A 16468-nucleotide genomic window follows, 5' to 3' on the forward strand; every position below is an offset into this window, starting at 1 on the left:
GCTGGTGCTTGCCATTTCACCAAAATGCTACCAAAAAAACTGTTAGCGATCGCAGGGATCAGGCCTGACTCTGCGAACGCTGCAGTTATGCGTTTAGTGTTTTGTAAGTGACAGTGATCGATCGATACTGCACTTGGGTGGGCTGGGCCGAGCTGGGCGGAGGGGCAAAATGCAGGTGCTAGCGGGTATCTGGGCTGATCCCGCTAACACTGTGTTTTTGGGAACCCTAAACTGCTGGGGACGCTAGTATAGATCTGATCGGATCAGATATTGATCTGTACAGATACTATACCACTAAGGGAGGCGTATGCTGCGTGCGTGGGTGTTAGCGGTACTGGCGCTAATCTGACGCTGCCTGGGGCGACGCATATCACCGTCGGGTGATCAGGGGGCTAAATCTTTATTCGGTAATAAACGGCGGGTGCCCTGACACTATAAAAAATAAACAAACTAACCAGCGTCACCCGTAACACTTATACGGTGATCAGTGGTGAAAGGGTTAACTAGGGGGCAATCAAGGGGTTAAAACATTTATTAGGTAGTATATGGGGGTCCCTGTCGCTATAAAACGCTGACGGCGAACCTAAATATTTACGTCCCTAACTAGCGTCACCAGCGACACTAATACAGCGATCAGAAAAATGATCGCTTAGCGACACTGGTGACGGGGGGTGATCAAGGGGTTAAAAATTTATTAGGGGGGGTTAGGGGGGTACCCTAGACCTACAGGGGGCCTAACACTCACTGCCCTGACACTGTAACTGTCACAAACTGACACCAATACAGTAATCAGAAAAAAAAAAAAAAAAAAAAAAAAACCTGCTTGGTGTCAGTTTGTGACGGGGGGGGGGGTGATTGGGAGGGGATCGGGGGGGGGATCGGGGTGTTTAGTGTGCCTGGCATGTTCTACTGTGTGTAGTGTGTTGGTGCACTTACATTGCAGTCTTCTCTCCTCGGCCCGGAACAGAAAATACCGAGCCGAGGAGAGATGACATCATTTCCTCTGCCTCTGTGTACAATACAGAGGCAGGGAAATGATCCCATTGGCTGAGAGCGATCGCGAGGGGGGGGCCACGAATGGATGGCCTCCCCCTCACCTCCGATCGCCGGGGAAGATTTGCCGACCGCCGCAGGCACCGGGGGGGGGTCCGATCGGACCCCCCACCCGCGGGCAGGCAAGGACGTACATACACGTCCTTTTGCCTGCCCGTGCCATTCTGCCGACGTATATAGTCGTGCGGCGGTCGGCAAGTGGTTAAAAGCAGCTTCACGGATGTCTCCCCAGCAGTGTCCACTTGAAAAGGTTAGTTCAAAAGATCCCCTAAGCTGAGTCAAGAAGTGCCATAGGGAAAAAAATGCCCCCAATTGCGCTGAGGGTCGCCCCACCCTGAAACCAGGTGCGGCGTCTGTGTGTGAGCTGGGGTCCAGAAGGCTAAGGACCTAGTGTAGATATTCAAAAGTATATCCTTGAATGGTCAGGTATAGGGGGAATAGGAGCCTAGACTCCAAGCCAAGATGTTAAACAGCCAGATGGAGGAGTACAGACCAGACAACCCAATCCTACCTAAGCTTTTAAAACAATACGCAGTTTCCACAACATGAAATGCATATAGGACAAGAGCAGAAGAGTTTGCATTATAATCCATGTAAGAATAGAAAGCGTTTAAAACCAGGCTCCACACTAGCTAAGGTTTTCACTCTCTAGAATGCCTATCTTCATCACTTCCTTAACTGCAAGCTTATGATTTATTCTCAACCATTTATAGTCTAGCAATTATAGCCTTATTATGTCATGTTATTTTCATGAAAGCCATGTGATTTAATGGGGTTCAGGATATGCCCTCTATATTCAGAAGTGCTAGTCCCTTCCACCATAGGGAGAGGACATTCTATCTTCCGTGACTGTAAAATTGCGTAACCTGAATATTTCAATCACACAAATAAAGGAAAGAAAAAGAAAAAGAAGAAATAGTAAAAAGGAGGGAAAAGGGGAAGGGGGGGGGAGATAGACCCCACGCTCAGGTACTTGCCACCAGGAGGCAAAATGGTCAGGGTTAGGTATAGTCCAGGGATCATTTGTTAAGTAACTGATTCACGTATCATGGGCCTTTTCCAACACTTTCATTTTGTCGTTTAGGATTGCCGATGACCATTCATTAATCAAAAGCCAGGAAGACTTGTGTCTGAGTTGGTAAATGGTATGGTAGCAGACTTCCAGTTTCTGGCTATATTGATTTTAACAGATACAAATAATAAAGGAGTCATCTGATTTTGAAGCTTCCTCCACTTTGCATCTCAGCAGAGTATGTTTGGGAGACTCGATCAGATTGATTTGAGTGAAGGTAAAAATTAAATTGTAGACTCTGATCCAAAATCGCCTCACCTTGGGACATTGCCACCATATGTGGTATGCTGCCCCTTCCTGACCACAGCCTCGAAAACACATAGGTGAAACTCCTGGGACATAGGTAGCCAATCTGGCCGGTACCATCTCAACAGTACTTTAATGTTTGCTTCAATAATGGTATAAGTGTTGAGTGACCTTGAGGCTGCCTGAACAATCAAGTTCCACTCCTCAAGTTCAAGACTTTCCAGGATGTCATGCTCCCATTTGACCATGTAGCCCTGTTGCCCATGTGGCTGAGGCTTACGTTAGAATAGTATATATTTCAGATATATGGCCTCGAACCTTATCATATTTGTGACATAAATATTCCATAGGTGACAGTTACAAGATCACATTTGTAAGATAAAGTATACAAGTAATGCTTTATTTGAGTGCATCGAAAGTGTTCAGATTCCGGCAATTGGTGTTAGGGTTTGCTTGGTCAATATGCCCTTATGATCACAAAGGTCTGCTATGCGTGTAAAACCCTTTTTGGACCACCATTCAAATCCGTGGGGGGGGGTCCAGGGTGAAATCCCTATTTCATAAATAAAGGAGACAATGGGCAATGGGGAAACTTGAAATTGTGGGGTTTAAAGAGTCTACCCCATATGCTGAGTGAAAGAGTGAGAGGGGCATAAAATTGGAGGTCGGTTCCTCGCTGGTAGCCACATGACAGTTATTTTGATTAAAGTAACACTTTAAGAACATACATGTCACATCATAATAATGTAACTAATCTCCCGGGGATCCTTAGAGATTTGATCAGTAGCTCTTACCTGTTCATTATCTCTGATAATCCCTTCATCTTGATTATAAGCTTCACCAGTCCCAAGCTGATACTCTGCTACTCTCATTAGGTAGTTCTCCACTTCTTTTTCAGGGAGAACACTAGGATCCCAAAGCAGCTGGTCTTTATCCTGAGAATCTGTAAAGACCACAGTACTATAACCATGTTTTAAACACTTGCTTACTGGGGAAATTTTTACATTTTTCATACATGTTAAAATCTGCATTTTTATTTTTTTTGCTAGAAAATTACTTAAACCTCCCCGAACATTGAAGAGTTTCTGAAAGCAGAGGTCCTGGAGAATAAAATGGTGGCTATTGCAATTTTTTTTGTTACACATTTGCGCAGTCAGTTTTAAATTGCAAATTTTCAGGAAAGATGCACTTAAATTAATTTTAGTGACATACACAATACCCAATTTTTTGGTAAAATATAAAATATGATGTTGTGTCAAGTACAGATACCAAATAAGTCAAGATTTAACATTAAAATGGTAAATATTGATGCGCTCTAATTGCTTCTCAATCAGTGCACAGCACACTCTAACTTACGTTCAAATATATGTAAATAACCAAGATAGACGTGCATAAGAATATGATCAGTGATAATTATGCTAAAAAGTGCTTAACTTGTGCATATAAATAGTGCCAATAAAAAATTATGCCAATAAAAATCAATCAAATGGTTAACATAAAATTAGCATAAAGTTGATTGTGATAAATGCTCTAAAATTAACAAATGTGTGTTTATCAATTATCAGCTAGTAGCATTTGCATGAGCCATCCTCATTTGGAGATGAAGAAAAAAAATATAAATCACAATTCCTCTAAATAAGACTGACAGTATTATTAGCCCAACAGTCCATCTATTATAGGAACAACAGAGTTAAATTGTGTGGCAATTAGCAGTCCTTGTAATAATTTCAAGCTTCGGGACTTTTAAATCCAATTTCCTTCCCAGATAAATAAGTGATGAATAGCGTTTTGTTTCACTAATGTGTTAATCTCAGCAGGAGATGGATATGCAAAACAAAAATATAAATGTATCATTGCGCAGTGAGCTAAATAAACAAGAGAGAAATAAGCACCATAGTGATACACTCACAAAAACCCAGTGTACGTTCGGCACAAAGGTTACAATCAGCCGCTGTGAACAAAGCTCTTTCAGAGAGCCGCTGCTGTCATACTGTTTAGTTGTAGCAGTTTGCATCACTAGCTCCTCCCACGCGTTACGTCACAGACCACGTGACTTTCTCAAGGATATCCTTGGTACAAATCACCGTTTATATATGCATGCCATATGCGTCTGCATTTTTATGCAAGCATTATTCTATTATTTTTAATTACTTTTTTTTTTTTTTTACACTTTTATCATTTTTTCATTTAACTTTATTGCTATCACAAGGGGTGCAAAGGCCCCTTGTGATAAATTTGGGCAGTAATAGGTACTCTTTATAGAGACCTCAGGCTTATATTAAACCCCTAATATCTCAACCGCCCGTTCAAAGCATCTGATCAAACACAGATTGGCTTGATCCAATGCTTCCCTGGTTGTACCAGCCAGGGGGAAACAGCTCTGAAACTGGAAGCGATAGAATCCCCATCTCTTCTAGCTTTATTTGTCACAGAGGAGATCAGGGAACAGACGTTCCTCCATTTTCTCTGTGCATAGCCAATCCTACTGCTTTCAGTGATCCTGGGCTCCCCAGAGGAACAGGAGAGACAGAACAGCGGCGGGCAGCTCCCTTCCGACTGATGTAAAAGTGATTGTGCGCCTGCATGGCTGCAACTGGTATAACGGCTTGCTGCCAAGGTACGAGGCTATATATATATATATATATATATATATATAGCCTCTGGACAGCCAGAGGTTAAAATGGAATACATGCCCGGATATAAGCATATCATTTATAACAAATAAAATCAGGTTAAGGGTCTATTCACACCAGGTGCGGCGGGACTGTGTTGAGCAGCTATTTAAGCGCACCCTTACCGCAAGACAAGGCAAACTGCCTTGTTTCTAGTGTGGCTAGTTTACATCACTGCGTTGTGGGGGTGTGCGCTGAAAAGAGTACTTTTTTCCAGCGTACAGCAGTCACCGCACGTTGGCCAATAACTTTATAAAATGTCACTGTCTGACATTTCAAAAAAGTAATCAGTGCTATGTGCCAGGATCGGTGTGCATCAGCACTGGCTCCACCACAACATATACCAGCCACTGTGCTGCAATACAGTGGCTGCTGTAAATGTACCCTAAAACCTTATCTGTCTAAACTGCCAACAGAAGATTTTTTTCAGAGGTGGTCTAAATTTTGGCATTCGTTCTAGTAGATTTCTAACTATTATATAACACTTAACAATACACATGCAACAAATTACATCATCTCACCTCTTCCACCAGTCGGGGTGTATCTCAGATATGGAAGTTGAGGCTCAGATCCAAACAAGTCTTCCTGCAAGAAAAAAATTCCACTGAGACACAGCAATGAAAGTACGGTTGATGTATTTATAATAATTTCCCATTCTGAGGTAAACTTTTACAAATCGTGTTGTCCTGTCCTGGGGTTTACCCTTTTGCTAATGGTTCATTCACATGATACAGTGCATCAGTAATAACCCAGCGCCAATGGGTATACACCCAGGGGGGTCACTTAGGGCATATGATGAATGACATATAGTATGATTAACATACCCTGTGGTATATAACATGTATTGTATAAAATTACATCACTTGAACTTAGGGGGGGGGGGGGGGAACAGAAGGGGAACCAGTGCAGCAAGACCAATCGTAACTGGTGGATACAGATTAGTAACAATAAAAAACAAACAAAAGATGTCCAGCGCTCTGAATGTCACAAAGACAACAGCAGCAGTCCAAAGTGAAAATCAAATAAAATAAAAAGTTTTAATAAATCCAGATTATAAAGAAATTAGTGAATGATAAAACCATTGTCAAAAATAATTCCATGATGACAAAACATTTTGCACTCGGATAAGAATTATAAAACAGACAAAAAAGTCCAATCAGTAACAGATAGCCTGGACGGGAGATCCATCCAACTAATCTAGCCCCAAGCTGTGATCAAATTGTAAGGGGATGGAGGGGAGAAAAAAGCCCAAAACACGCAGCCTCTGGAGGCTCACATACTCCCCACTGGCTGTGGGATGCAGAGGGGATGGCTCACCGGTTCATGAAGGTGGCTTCGTGCATGTAACCTGAGGACAGGCAATGATTCCACCGTTAGGAGGGAAGACTGTGCCAAAGAGCGATGACATCAGCCCAGCTGGAGGGGGAGGGCGTGTCTGCACACGAGGGAGCCGCCGGAGAGTCTGCTGATGGCTGCTGACTCACCGGTCTGTATCCCCTCTGGGTGAAAACAGACTCAGTGGGAGACGGTGTCACTCAGGGAAGCCAGTAATTCCATGAATAAAACCAGCCAAGAGTGAAGTGGTGTATAGGAGATTGCCAGAGAGTCGGCTGCTAACGATGAGCCGAAGCCTCACGGGTCTGTGCCTTCTTTAAAAAAAAGCCTCAAAGGGTGATGACACTCAGGGAATCCGATGGTGAAGACATAAATATCCAGCCAGGAGGGGATGGATAGAGCCAGCAGTGTAAATGGAAAGTCTTGCTATGGGCAAATTGGAACTCCCAAAAGTGGATGGATGGATGTTCACCGTGGCATATTTCTGAGTGGGGTCTCTGTCATAAGATTGCCTTGACGACGCGTTTAGCGCATTGGCACTTTTTCATAGTCAAGGAAAAAAGGCAACTTACAAAGTTTAAATACAAAAATGTTAAGTGGAGAAAAAAAGGGGGGAGGGGAAGGAAAAAAAAAAAAAAAAATGGAAAAAGAAGCAATGGAAGGGAAGGGGAATAAAATTCAGAATTAAAATGCGGGCGGGAGTGATTGACCCATTGCGAGAACAAGAAGGGGGGGGGGGACAAAGGGGGGGGGGAGGGAGGAAGGGGCAAGGAGGATATTGTCTCCAGTCCAAACCCCTGTTGCTCAATGGGCTCGCAAAGTTAAAAAAAACATAACCCCAAAAAAACTGTAAATTCCTTACCCATTTCCAAAACAAATTCACAATTGCCAGATAGGGTTGCCCCTATATCAACCTGCCCAAAAGTTCCAGTATCCAAGACAGCAACCGTGATGGACACTGTACCGACCACCACCATTCTAGATTTGAACCCTTCCCCCCTGGTGTTGTCCTCCTCTTTGATGACACCATTCGTCCCTTCTATCGTAAGGCAGGATGGTGTCATCGTTTCACCTCCCGTCACTCAATCTCAACTGATCTACAATATACCCATCCAGAATAGCTTTAGTTCTCTGTCTCGTGACCTAGAGGACTATATTCTACTGGGTGCGAAGCCCAAATCCCAGAATACCAGTGAGGATCACAACTCACAGGGCATGAATAGCTCATTACCATCTTCTAATAGCCAAAATGTTCAGTTTCTTCCTCTAAAGGGAGCCCAAAAAGAAAAAAGAAAACTCGAAGAGGATGTAGAGGAGGAACTATTAGGAAGAGCAAACAAGAAAGAGAGGTCAGAACCAATACAGGGGACAGTACAATAAAAATATATAACCTGTCCTCACACATCCTGACCCCTTCCCAAGAGTCTTTACTCCAAAAGGGTTTGGGCTTTTCCCCCTCAACAGGCCCAAACAAATTTGGTCTCTTCAAAGATTTACATCGATTCATACGCTCCCCAACGTTAAAACGCCACTATGCCCCCAACCCACTGGCTATACATAAAAAAGGCAATCAAGAAGACCTGCCCTACATCGGATCCGATACCGGAATGTAGACCTCCTACGGAACTTGATGAAGAGGCACTACAGGCCTTGGAGGACCTATGGGCCGAGGGCCACACAGAAGGTTACGTTCCCACTGCTGGCTTAGACCCACCAGTGACACATAGCCCCTTCCGACCCAAATCTACCTTTTTTCCAACTAACTCAAAAGGTCCTTATATAAAAACCTACTACCAAGCGGTAGGTTTGCAGTATCTGCAACTGTGTGACAGTTCCAAGACGCGGAAAGATCACAACCTGAGTAAATGTGAAAACCTAGCCCTGAAAGATCTGATAGCCAATACCAACATCACTATTAGTCAGGCGGATAAGGGAGGTAGCTTGGTGGTACAAAATAGAACTGATTACATCAAAGAGGCAAGTCGGCTGTTAGCAGATACAGACACGTATTTGAAATTACAGTCTGACCCTTTACCAGCATTTCAGCTTGAATTAAGGTCTTTGGTACAGGAGGCTTGGCATAATGGAGTACTCACTAACAAAGAGAGACAATTTCTATTACCATCTGAGTGTAGTACTCCTTATTTTTACCATCTCCCGAAGGTCCACAAATCACTGATTGATCCCCCCGGTAGACCTATTGTGGCGAGTACCAATAGTTTTACCAATGGTTTGTCTATTTATATTGATTTTTGTCTACAGCCTCTGGTATGTCAACTACCGTCGTATATTAAGGATTCCAATGAAGTCATTAAAGCCCTACAAAATTACAAATGGGAAGAGGGCTATTGGTGGGCATCCCTTGATGTGTCGTCCCCTTATACCTCTATACCTCATGAGGTAGGCTTGAGAGCTGTACAACACTTTTTGATGAAAAGCGGAGACTTCAACTCTCTGCAATCACAATTTTTGGTTCAGGCAACGAAATTTTGTCTCAAAACACAACTATTTTACTTTCTGTGATAATTTTTATTTGCAACGCAGAGGAACCGCTATGGGAGCCAATTTTGGTCCGGTATATGCCAATCTTACCATGGGCTACTGGGAGGGGCACAGTATCTGGGCCAACAACCTTTTGCTGAACACATTGTCTTTTTTGAGCGATACATCGATGACATTGTGCTCATCTGGAGCAGAGGCCCGGATCTGTTCTCCTCCTTTGTGACCCATTGCAATTCTAATCCTCCTGGGTTGTCCTTTACCCACGTACTAGACCCTCATGAACTTGTTTTTCTGGATCTGGTATTGGCTCATGACCAACATAGGATATTTACAAGAAACCATGTCAAACCAACCAGTGGCAATTCCTACCTTCAGAAGTTGCCACCATCCTTCATGGAAGCGTAACATCCCAAGTGGCCAATTCAATAGATTAAGATGCAATTGCTCTAGAGTAGAGGATTACGTCGAACAGGGGGCCACGATGAAAAGGAAATTCCAAGAGAAGGGCTACCCATGTGACCTTATTAATGACGCCTTCTTGTCCCACATGAACCCCCGTCCCAAGGTTAAGGCCCCTAAAGAAGAATTAGGAACTATCCAGACAGATTTATTTCTACTTTTAATGAGAACTTTAAGTCTATATCCGGAATTATTAAGAAACATTACAATATTCTATTACTGGACCAACGTCTAGCTCCGGTTTTACCTGAGGTTCCACATGTGCCATTCCGCAAAGCTCGTACTATAAAGAACTTGTTAGCACCCAGTAAAGTAACCAATAAATCATCTAAATCTCCACTTGACATCAGGTCTTATTTCAATGACAGAAAGGGGATTTTTCAGTGCAAGAAAAGGGGATGCCCCACGTGCCAATTCATTGTCCATGGCACCAAAACCATTACAACCAATCTAGGCAAAATTTACGAGATCAGGCAATTTATTACTTGCTCGACAGACTTCGTAATTTATGTTTTGCGGTGTCCGTGTGGGCTTCTCTATGTCGGTAAAACCATCAGGGCCCTACGGGCAAGGGTGGGCGACCACCGTAGACTCATTTCTAAGGGGAGCGATGAGCATAATGTCCCTCGACATTTTCTACGCTTTCACAATAAGGACTTTAGACGGTTAGAAGTTTATGTGGTTGAAACTATTCCCAAAGGCACACTTACCAGCAATGAGATTTTCTCTGCTTTGCAAACGTGGTTTTTTTTGGATATACATGTTTGACTCACTTGCCCCCAAGGGGTTAAATGATGAGTTGGAGACATGTAGCTTTGTGTAGAGTCTGGTGTATAAAGAATGGTCTTATTCCATCTTATGTAACTGAGGAAAAAACCAATGTATGTTTTATTGTGATATTTATGTTTTCCTTTGCGAGCCCATTGAGCAACAGGGGTTTGGACTGGAGACAATATCCTCCTTGCCCCTCCCTCCCTCTACCCCCCCTTTGTTCCCCCCCCTTTCCTATTCTCGCAATGGGTCAATCACTCCCGCCCGCATTTTAATTCTGAATTTTATTCCCCTTCCCTTCCATTGCTCCTTTTTCCGTTTTTTTTTTTTTTTTTCTTCCCCTCCCCCCTTTTTTCTCCACTTAACATTTTTGTATTTAAACTTTGTACGCTGCCTTTTTTCCTTGATTACGAAAAAGTGCCAATGCGCGAAACTCGTCGAACAAGGCAACCTTATGACAGAGACCCCACTCAAATACGCCACGGTGAACATCCATCCATCCATCCACTTTTGGGAGTTCTAATTTGCCCATAGCAAGACTTTCCATTTACACTGCTGGCTCTATCCATCCCCTCCTGGCTGGCTATTTATGTCTTCACCATCGGATTCCCTGAGTGTCATCACCCTTTACTGAGGCTTTTTTTAAAGAAGGCACAGACCCGTGAGGCTTCAGCTCAACGTTAGCAGCTGACTCTCTGGCAATCTCCTATACACCATTTCACTCTTGGCTGGTTTTATTCATGGAATTACTGGCTTCCCCGAGTGACACTGTCTCCCACTGAGCCTGTTTTCACCCAGAGGGGACAGAGACCGGTGAGTCAGCAGCCCAGCGCCATCAGCTGACTCTCCGGCGGCTCCCTCGTGTGCAGCCGCACCCTCCCCCTCCAGCTGGGCTGACGTCATCGCTCCTCGGCACAGAGCTCCGGCCAGTCTTCCCTCCTCACGGTGGAATCATTGCCTGTCCTCAGGTTACATGCACGAAGCCGCCTTCAGGAACCGGTGAGCCATCCCCTCTGCATCCCACAGCCAGTGGGGAGTATGTGAGCACCCAGAGGCTGCGTGTTTTGGGCTTTTTTCTCCGCTCCATCCCCTTACAATTCGATCACAGCTTGGGGCTACATTAGTTGGATGGATCTCCCGTCCAGGCTGTTACTGATTGGACTTTTTTGTCTGTTTTACAATTCTTATCCAAGTGCATAATGTTTTGTCATCATGGAATTATTTTTGCCAATTGTTTTATCATTCACTAATTTCTTTATAATCTGAATTTATTAAAACTTTTTATTTTATTTAATTTTCACTTTGGACTGCTGTTATTGTCTTTGTGACATTCAGAGCGCTGGACATCTTTTGTTTGTTTTTTAATGATACAGTGCATATTGACTTGAACATCTGCTAAAGGCAACCCCAAATACAATCTTCCCTAACCCTCCGGTGGTTGAAGAGTGGAAAAATCATGTCAACGATAATTTGGTCAGCAAAAACATTTGTATTTCTGGAGAGTTGTCATAATGAATTTTAGAAGTTGTAATCTGTGGTTGGCAGTACCAGGCCTAGCTCTACACTCCTTAGTGACACACAGGTTACTTTAAGCTAAATGTAGGAGGAGCTATACATTTACCTTCTTGTCACAACTTGGTTCTATAGTGATTATGCAGTGATGCACAATTTGGGCTGCAATATACTACTGTACAATAAGAGATGACAAACTTCTATTGTAAAGCAAAATATTTTATTGACAGGTCAAGTAATGTGTTTAGTTGACAATTTATCAGAGTCTACAGGTTTACAGAATGCTACTGTTAACCACTTGAAGACCAGCCCATTCTGACACTTGTTTACAAGTAAAAATCAGCATTTATTTGCTAGAAAGTTACCGTATTTATCGGCGTATAACGCACTTTTTTCCCCTTAAAATCAGAGGAAAATCGTGGGTGCGTGTTATACGCCGATCCCCGCCGATCGTGAGCGCCACCGACGTACACAAAGCCGAATGTACTCAGCTAGTCTCGGCTCCACTCACAGTCACGCCCAGTCCCGCCATTGGACCTGTGTTATGTCCATCATAGGGGCGGGACTGGGCGGGACTGCGAGAGGAGCCGAGACTAGCCGAGTACACGCGGCTTTGTGTATGTCGGCACCGGCCACGATCAGCCATTTTAAATACCTGTAGCTGCAATGACACAAGGCTGCAAAGACTGCAATGACACAGGGCTGCAAAGGCTGCAATGACAAAAGGCTGCAAAGACACTGGGCAAGGCTGCAGATGAACACTGAAAAGGCTGTATTGATAGGCATTTAAATGTAGGTTTTTCCCTTAAAATTCCCTCCTAAACTTGGGGTACTTTTTTTTTAACAGAGACTATAGAGAATAAAATGTTGGTTGTTGCAATTTCTTCACACAGTATTTGCACAACAGTTTTTCAAATGCAATTTTCTTGGAAAAGAAAAAACTTTAATTGAATCTTAAAAAAAAAAAAAAAAAAAAAAACTCTAAATATAACCCAATTTTTTTGGTAAAATATAAAAGATATCATGTCGAATAGATAGATGTCACGCTTTAAAATTGCGTGCGCTCGTGGAATGGCGAAAAACTACAATACTTAAAAACCTCCATAGGCGACACTTTAAATTTTTTTACAGGCCACCAGTTTAGAGTTGCAGAGGTGGTCTAGTGTTAGAATTATTGCTCTCGCTACAACATTCTTTATAAAAAATATGTTTATTATTATTTTATTTATTTTTAAAATTATTTTTACACTGTCCCTTTCATTTTTTTAATCACTTTTATTCTTATCACAAGAAATGTAAACATCCCTTGTGAAAAAAATAAGGCATGACAGATTCTCTTTATGGAGAGATCTGGGGTCGATAAGACCCCAGATCTCTCCTCTACCCTGGAAAGCATGAGATAAAAAAAAGGCAGTGTTTGCACCTGCCCTAATGGGAAGTGACGTAATGATGACACTTCTGGTCTCCTAGACCATAGAGATGGCCAGGGACCTTCCGGTCCTCAGCCAGCCCTATAATAACCTGGCAGCACCAGTGGGTGTCAGGAGGGAGGCGTCCCTCCCCTCCCGCCGACTGTAAATGCAGTCCAGTGGCTAATCAACTGCTAGGATTGCTTTTAGATGAAAGAGCCTTGCCGGCTGAAAAAAAAAATACCCTGGTTATAGCATACAGCTGCAACCATAACCTCGGTATAACCACTTAAGCACAATCACATACAAGTAATGTGATCCTGTGACAAGTGGTTAAAGTTATTTGAAGAAATGTGATAGGTGATAAATTAAGCAGTTTTGTATGTTTTGTTTTGGAATGTAAGAAATGGAAAAAAAGCTGTAACACACAATAAAAAAGTATCTTATTACATAAAAAAGACCACTTAAGCTATTCTGAAAGCAAGAGGGCTTTGTGATATTTGCACAAATCTATATCTTCAGGGTAAAAAAAAAAAAAAAAAGAAAAAAAAAAAAAAGATTTTTGTACTCCCTGTAAAATACTGTATTTATTGGCGTATAACACTCTTTCACCATGAAAATCGGGTGCAAATAGCGTGTGCGTGTTATACGCCAATACTTCAATTTCAGCTGCCTCGGAGGCAACGGGGGGGTTCGAGTGCCATCAGATTACATACAGTGAGAATCTCCTGTTTACTTGGCGGCCTCTGTAATAGGAAGTAAATAGATGGCAATGGCGAGGCTGCTGCATTTATGGCAATGGCGAGGCTGCTGCATTGATGGCAATTGTGAGGTTGTATTGATGTGGACTAATAAGGCTGCATTGATGGCACTTGTGAGGCTGCAGGTAGGCATTAATCAGGCTGCATTGATGGCAATGGTGAGGCTGCAGATGGGCTTCAAAGTTCCTTATTTAATATTTTAAGTTTTTTCCTGAAACTTCCCTCTTAAAATGAATGTGCGTGTTATACGCCTGTGCGTGTTATATGCCGATAAATACGGTACTTTTCTCTGAATCTTTTAAGGGACACAGAAGTCTTTCACCCACAGTTTTATCCTGCCACCTACCAGAGGATTGGACACTGCCAAACAAAACGACTATTAGGCCAGCCCAGGACAACCCCTCCTTAAGAAATAGGAGAAGTACTATTCCTAATTTTTTTGCATCCATTGAGTGGTATTCTTTACAGTTGGAGCAAAACACATACAGCACAAACACAGTGACCATCAATAGATAAATTGTGCAACTCAGAAGTATAGGGAATACAGATTAATCCTCTTCCTTCTATACCCGCTGGTAACACACAAAAAAACAAAAAAAAAAACATGTAGTGTAGTACAGTATGTCCAAACAAAACACACTGTAAAGCTAGTAAATATGCTCACATTTCAATTGTGTGATAAAGTGCCATGCATCGTCAAAACATGCATCCTCCTGTGATAACGCTTAGTTCTTAAATATCTACCCTTACCCTCTGGATCAATTGTGACTGATATAAATCCACTAGCAATCCTTTCTAAAATAATCCTCTTCCCTTTGCATTCACTATTAGAAGCTCCGAAAACAAATGTAGTGTAGTACATTTTAAAATAAGTGGCGGCACTGTATTTGGTATTACAATATTTCCACATTTTTGTCTTTTTGGAACTAATGGGACACCGCAACTGGAGTTGTCTTGCATGGAAAAGCAGGGAATGATATACAACGCATAAGTACCAATTTCTTGGATAAGGGTAGATGCTGAAGGATATCAGTAGTTGCATGAGGACGCACATTTTTTGAGAATGCATGTCACTGGTTTAGTAAGGCATTAAGCACATAAGGGAAAGGTGAGCACGTGTGTACTCTAGGGCTACTTATTTTGACCCCTTGGCGCCGGCTGCCGCCAGCCCTTTAAGGGGTTTGTCATGCCGGGAAGAGGGGTGGGGCTGGGCTTATAGCCACATGACTGCCGTGATTGGCGGTCACATGATCGGAAACCTTTCCGTGAGCCGCCGGTTGCAGTTCAAAGTGGCACTATCGCATGCAAAAATGCGTCTGCTCGCCACTAAGAGGCTGCATATTTGTGTGCGCTTAGCGCGAACAGGTTTAAAATGTACTGCACTAAATTTTGTCATTTTGTTGTTCGGTTGTTCTAATAGTGAATGCAAAGCGAAAATGATTAAAGGAAGGAAGAATTGGTAGTGGATTTATATCAAGCACAACTGATGATCCAGAGGTTAAGGGTAGATATTTAAGGACCAGGAGTTGTCACAGGAGGATTCATGTTTTGGTGATGCATGGCACTTGATCACAAAAATTGAAAACTACACTTTTTTTTGTGTGCCTCACCAGTGGGTATTGAAGGAAGAGGATTTATATGCAGAATTCTATTGCACTTGTGGAAGAAAGATGAAACAGACCAGACACATCTTATTTTTCTTTTGTTTACAAAAGTTTATTTGGAAGACATATAATAAAACAATTACAGAATATAGCTATAAGATTATACAGGTGCGGTAAAGATTTGTGGGATACACAAAGTTGGGTTGCGATAATTAGTTAACAGGATACAGTAGAGGTATTGTAAAAAGATGTATAAGATACATAGATCCAAACCAATATAAAAGGGTGGGTTACAATAGGTGATTGTTAGAGTATAGAGAATATGATCATGAAGAATAAAGATAAAAAAATTTAAATAGTATGGGAGATTATTTTTAGAAGGGTAGGACGGATTATGAGGGTTGAAGATCCGGTAGAGGCCAGAATTTCCACTTCTCATTGAAGATGTGCATACTATCTGAGAGGGTATGATGGATTCTTTCCGAGAGTCTGAGTGTTTCCATTCTGGACTCAACCTGGGGCCATGGCAAGTTCTGTGTTTTCCAGTTAAAGGCTATCATCCAATGTATAGAGCTGATTAAAGAGTGGATTAGTCTGTTGCATGGAGAGGGAACTTCAGGAACCGAAGCGTATAGAAGGCATATTTGGGGGGATAGGGAGATTTTTTCTTAAGGGGGTTTTCTAGTTTGCTGATTACTTTATCCCATATTGGTTCCAGAAATTTACAGCCCCAGAAGATGTGGATATAGCTGCCCTCCAGGTGACAGCCTCTAAAGCAGTCTGGGGAGGTTGAGGGGTAGAAGGAATGTATCCTAGATGGGGTCATGTACCATCTGATGTGTAGCTTCATTGAGGATTCTCTAAATGCAGCAGCGCAATTACTTTTACGGAGATTTTCTATCATTTTAGTCCATGTGTCTATTGGGAATGTGCTGCCAATCTCCGTTTCCCATCTAATCATAGGGCCAGATTTTTCAGGTTGGAGAAAGTTACTGAGGTAATTATAGAGAAGGGATATCAATCCTTTATCTCTGGGTGAAGAAATACAGATGTGCTCAAATAAAGTACTAGG

The 16468-nt window shown here is 42.5% G+C and overlaps 1 protein-coding gene across 4 annotated transcripts in view; it reads right to left on the bottom strand.

The window, feature by feature from the left end:
• MIER2 (MIER family member 2) overlaps positions 1 to 16468 on the bottom strand; it is a 118423-nt gene that overhangs the window by 56143 nt on the left and 45812 nt on the right. For all 4 annotated transcript variants that reach the window (XM_073593995.1, XM_073593986.1, XM_073594004.1 and 1 more), the window contains exons 6-7: positions 5565 to 5628; positions 3166 to 3314 (exon numbers count right to left, since the gene is read on the bottom strand). In XM_073593995.1, coding sequence (XP_073450096.1) covers positions 3166 to 3314; positions 5565 to 5628 — 213 coding nt within the window. The remainder of the gene's footprint in view (positions 1 to 3165; positions 3315 to 5564; positions 5629 to 16468) is intronic.

The sequence above is a fragment of the Aquarana catesbeiana genome, linkage group LG01 (genome assembly GCF_042186555.1).
Source record: "Aquarana catesbeiana isolate 2022-GZ linkage group LG01, ASM4218655v1, whole genome shotgun sequence".
Lineage (NCBI taxonomy): Eukaryota > Metazoa > Chordata > Amphibia > Anura > Ranidae > Aquarana > Aquarana catesbeiana.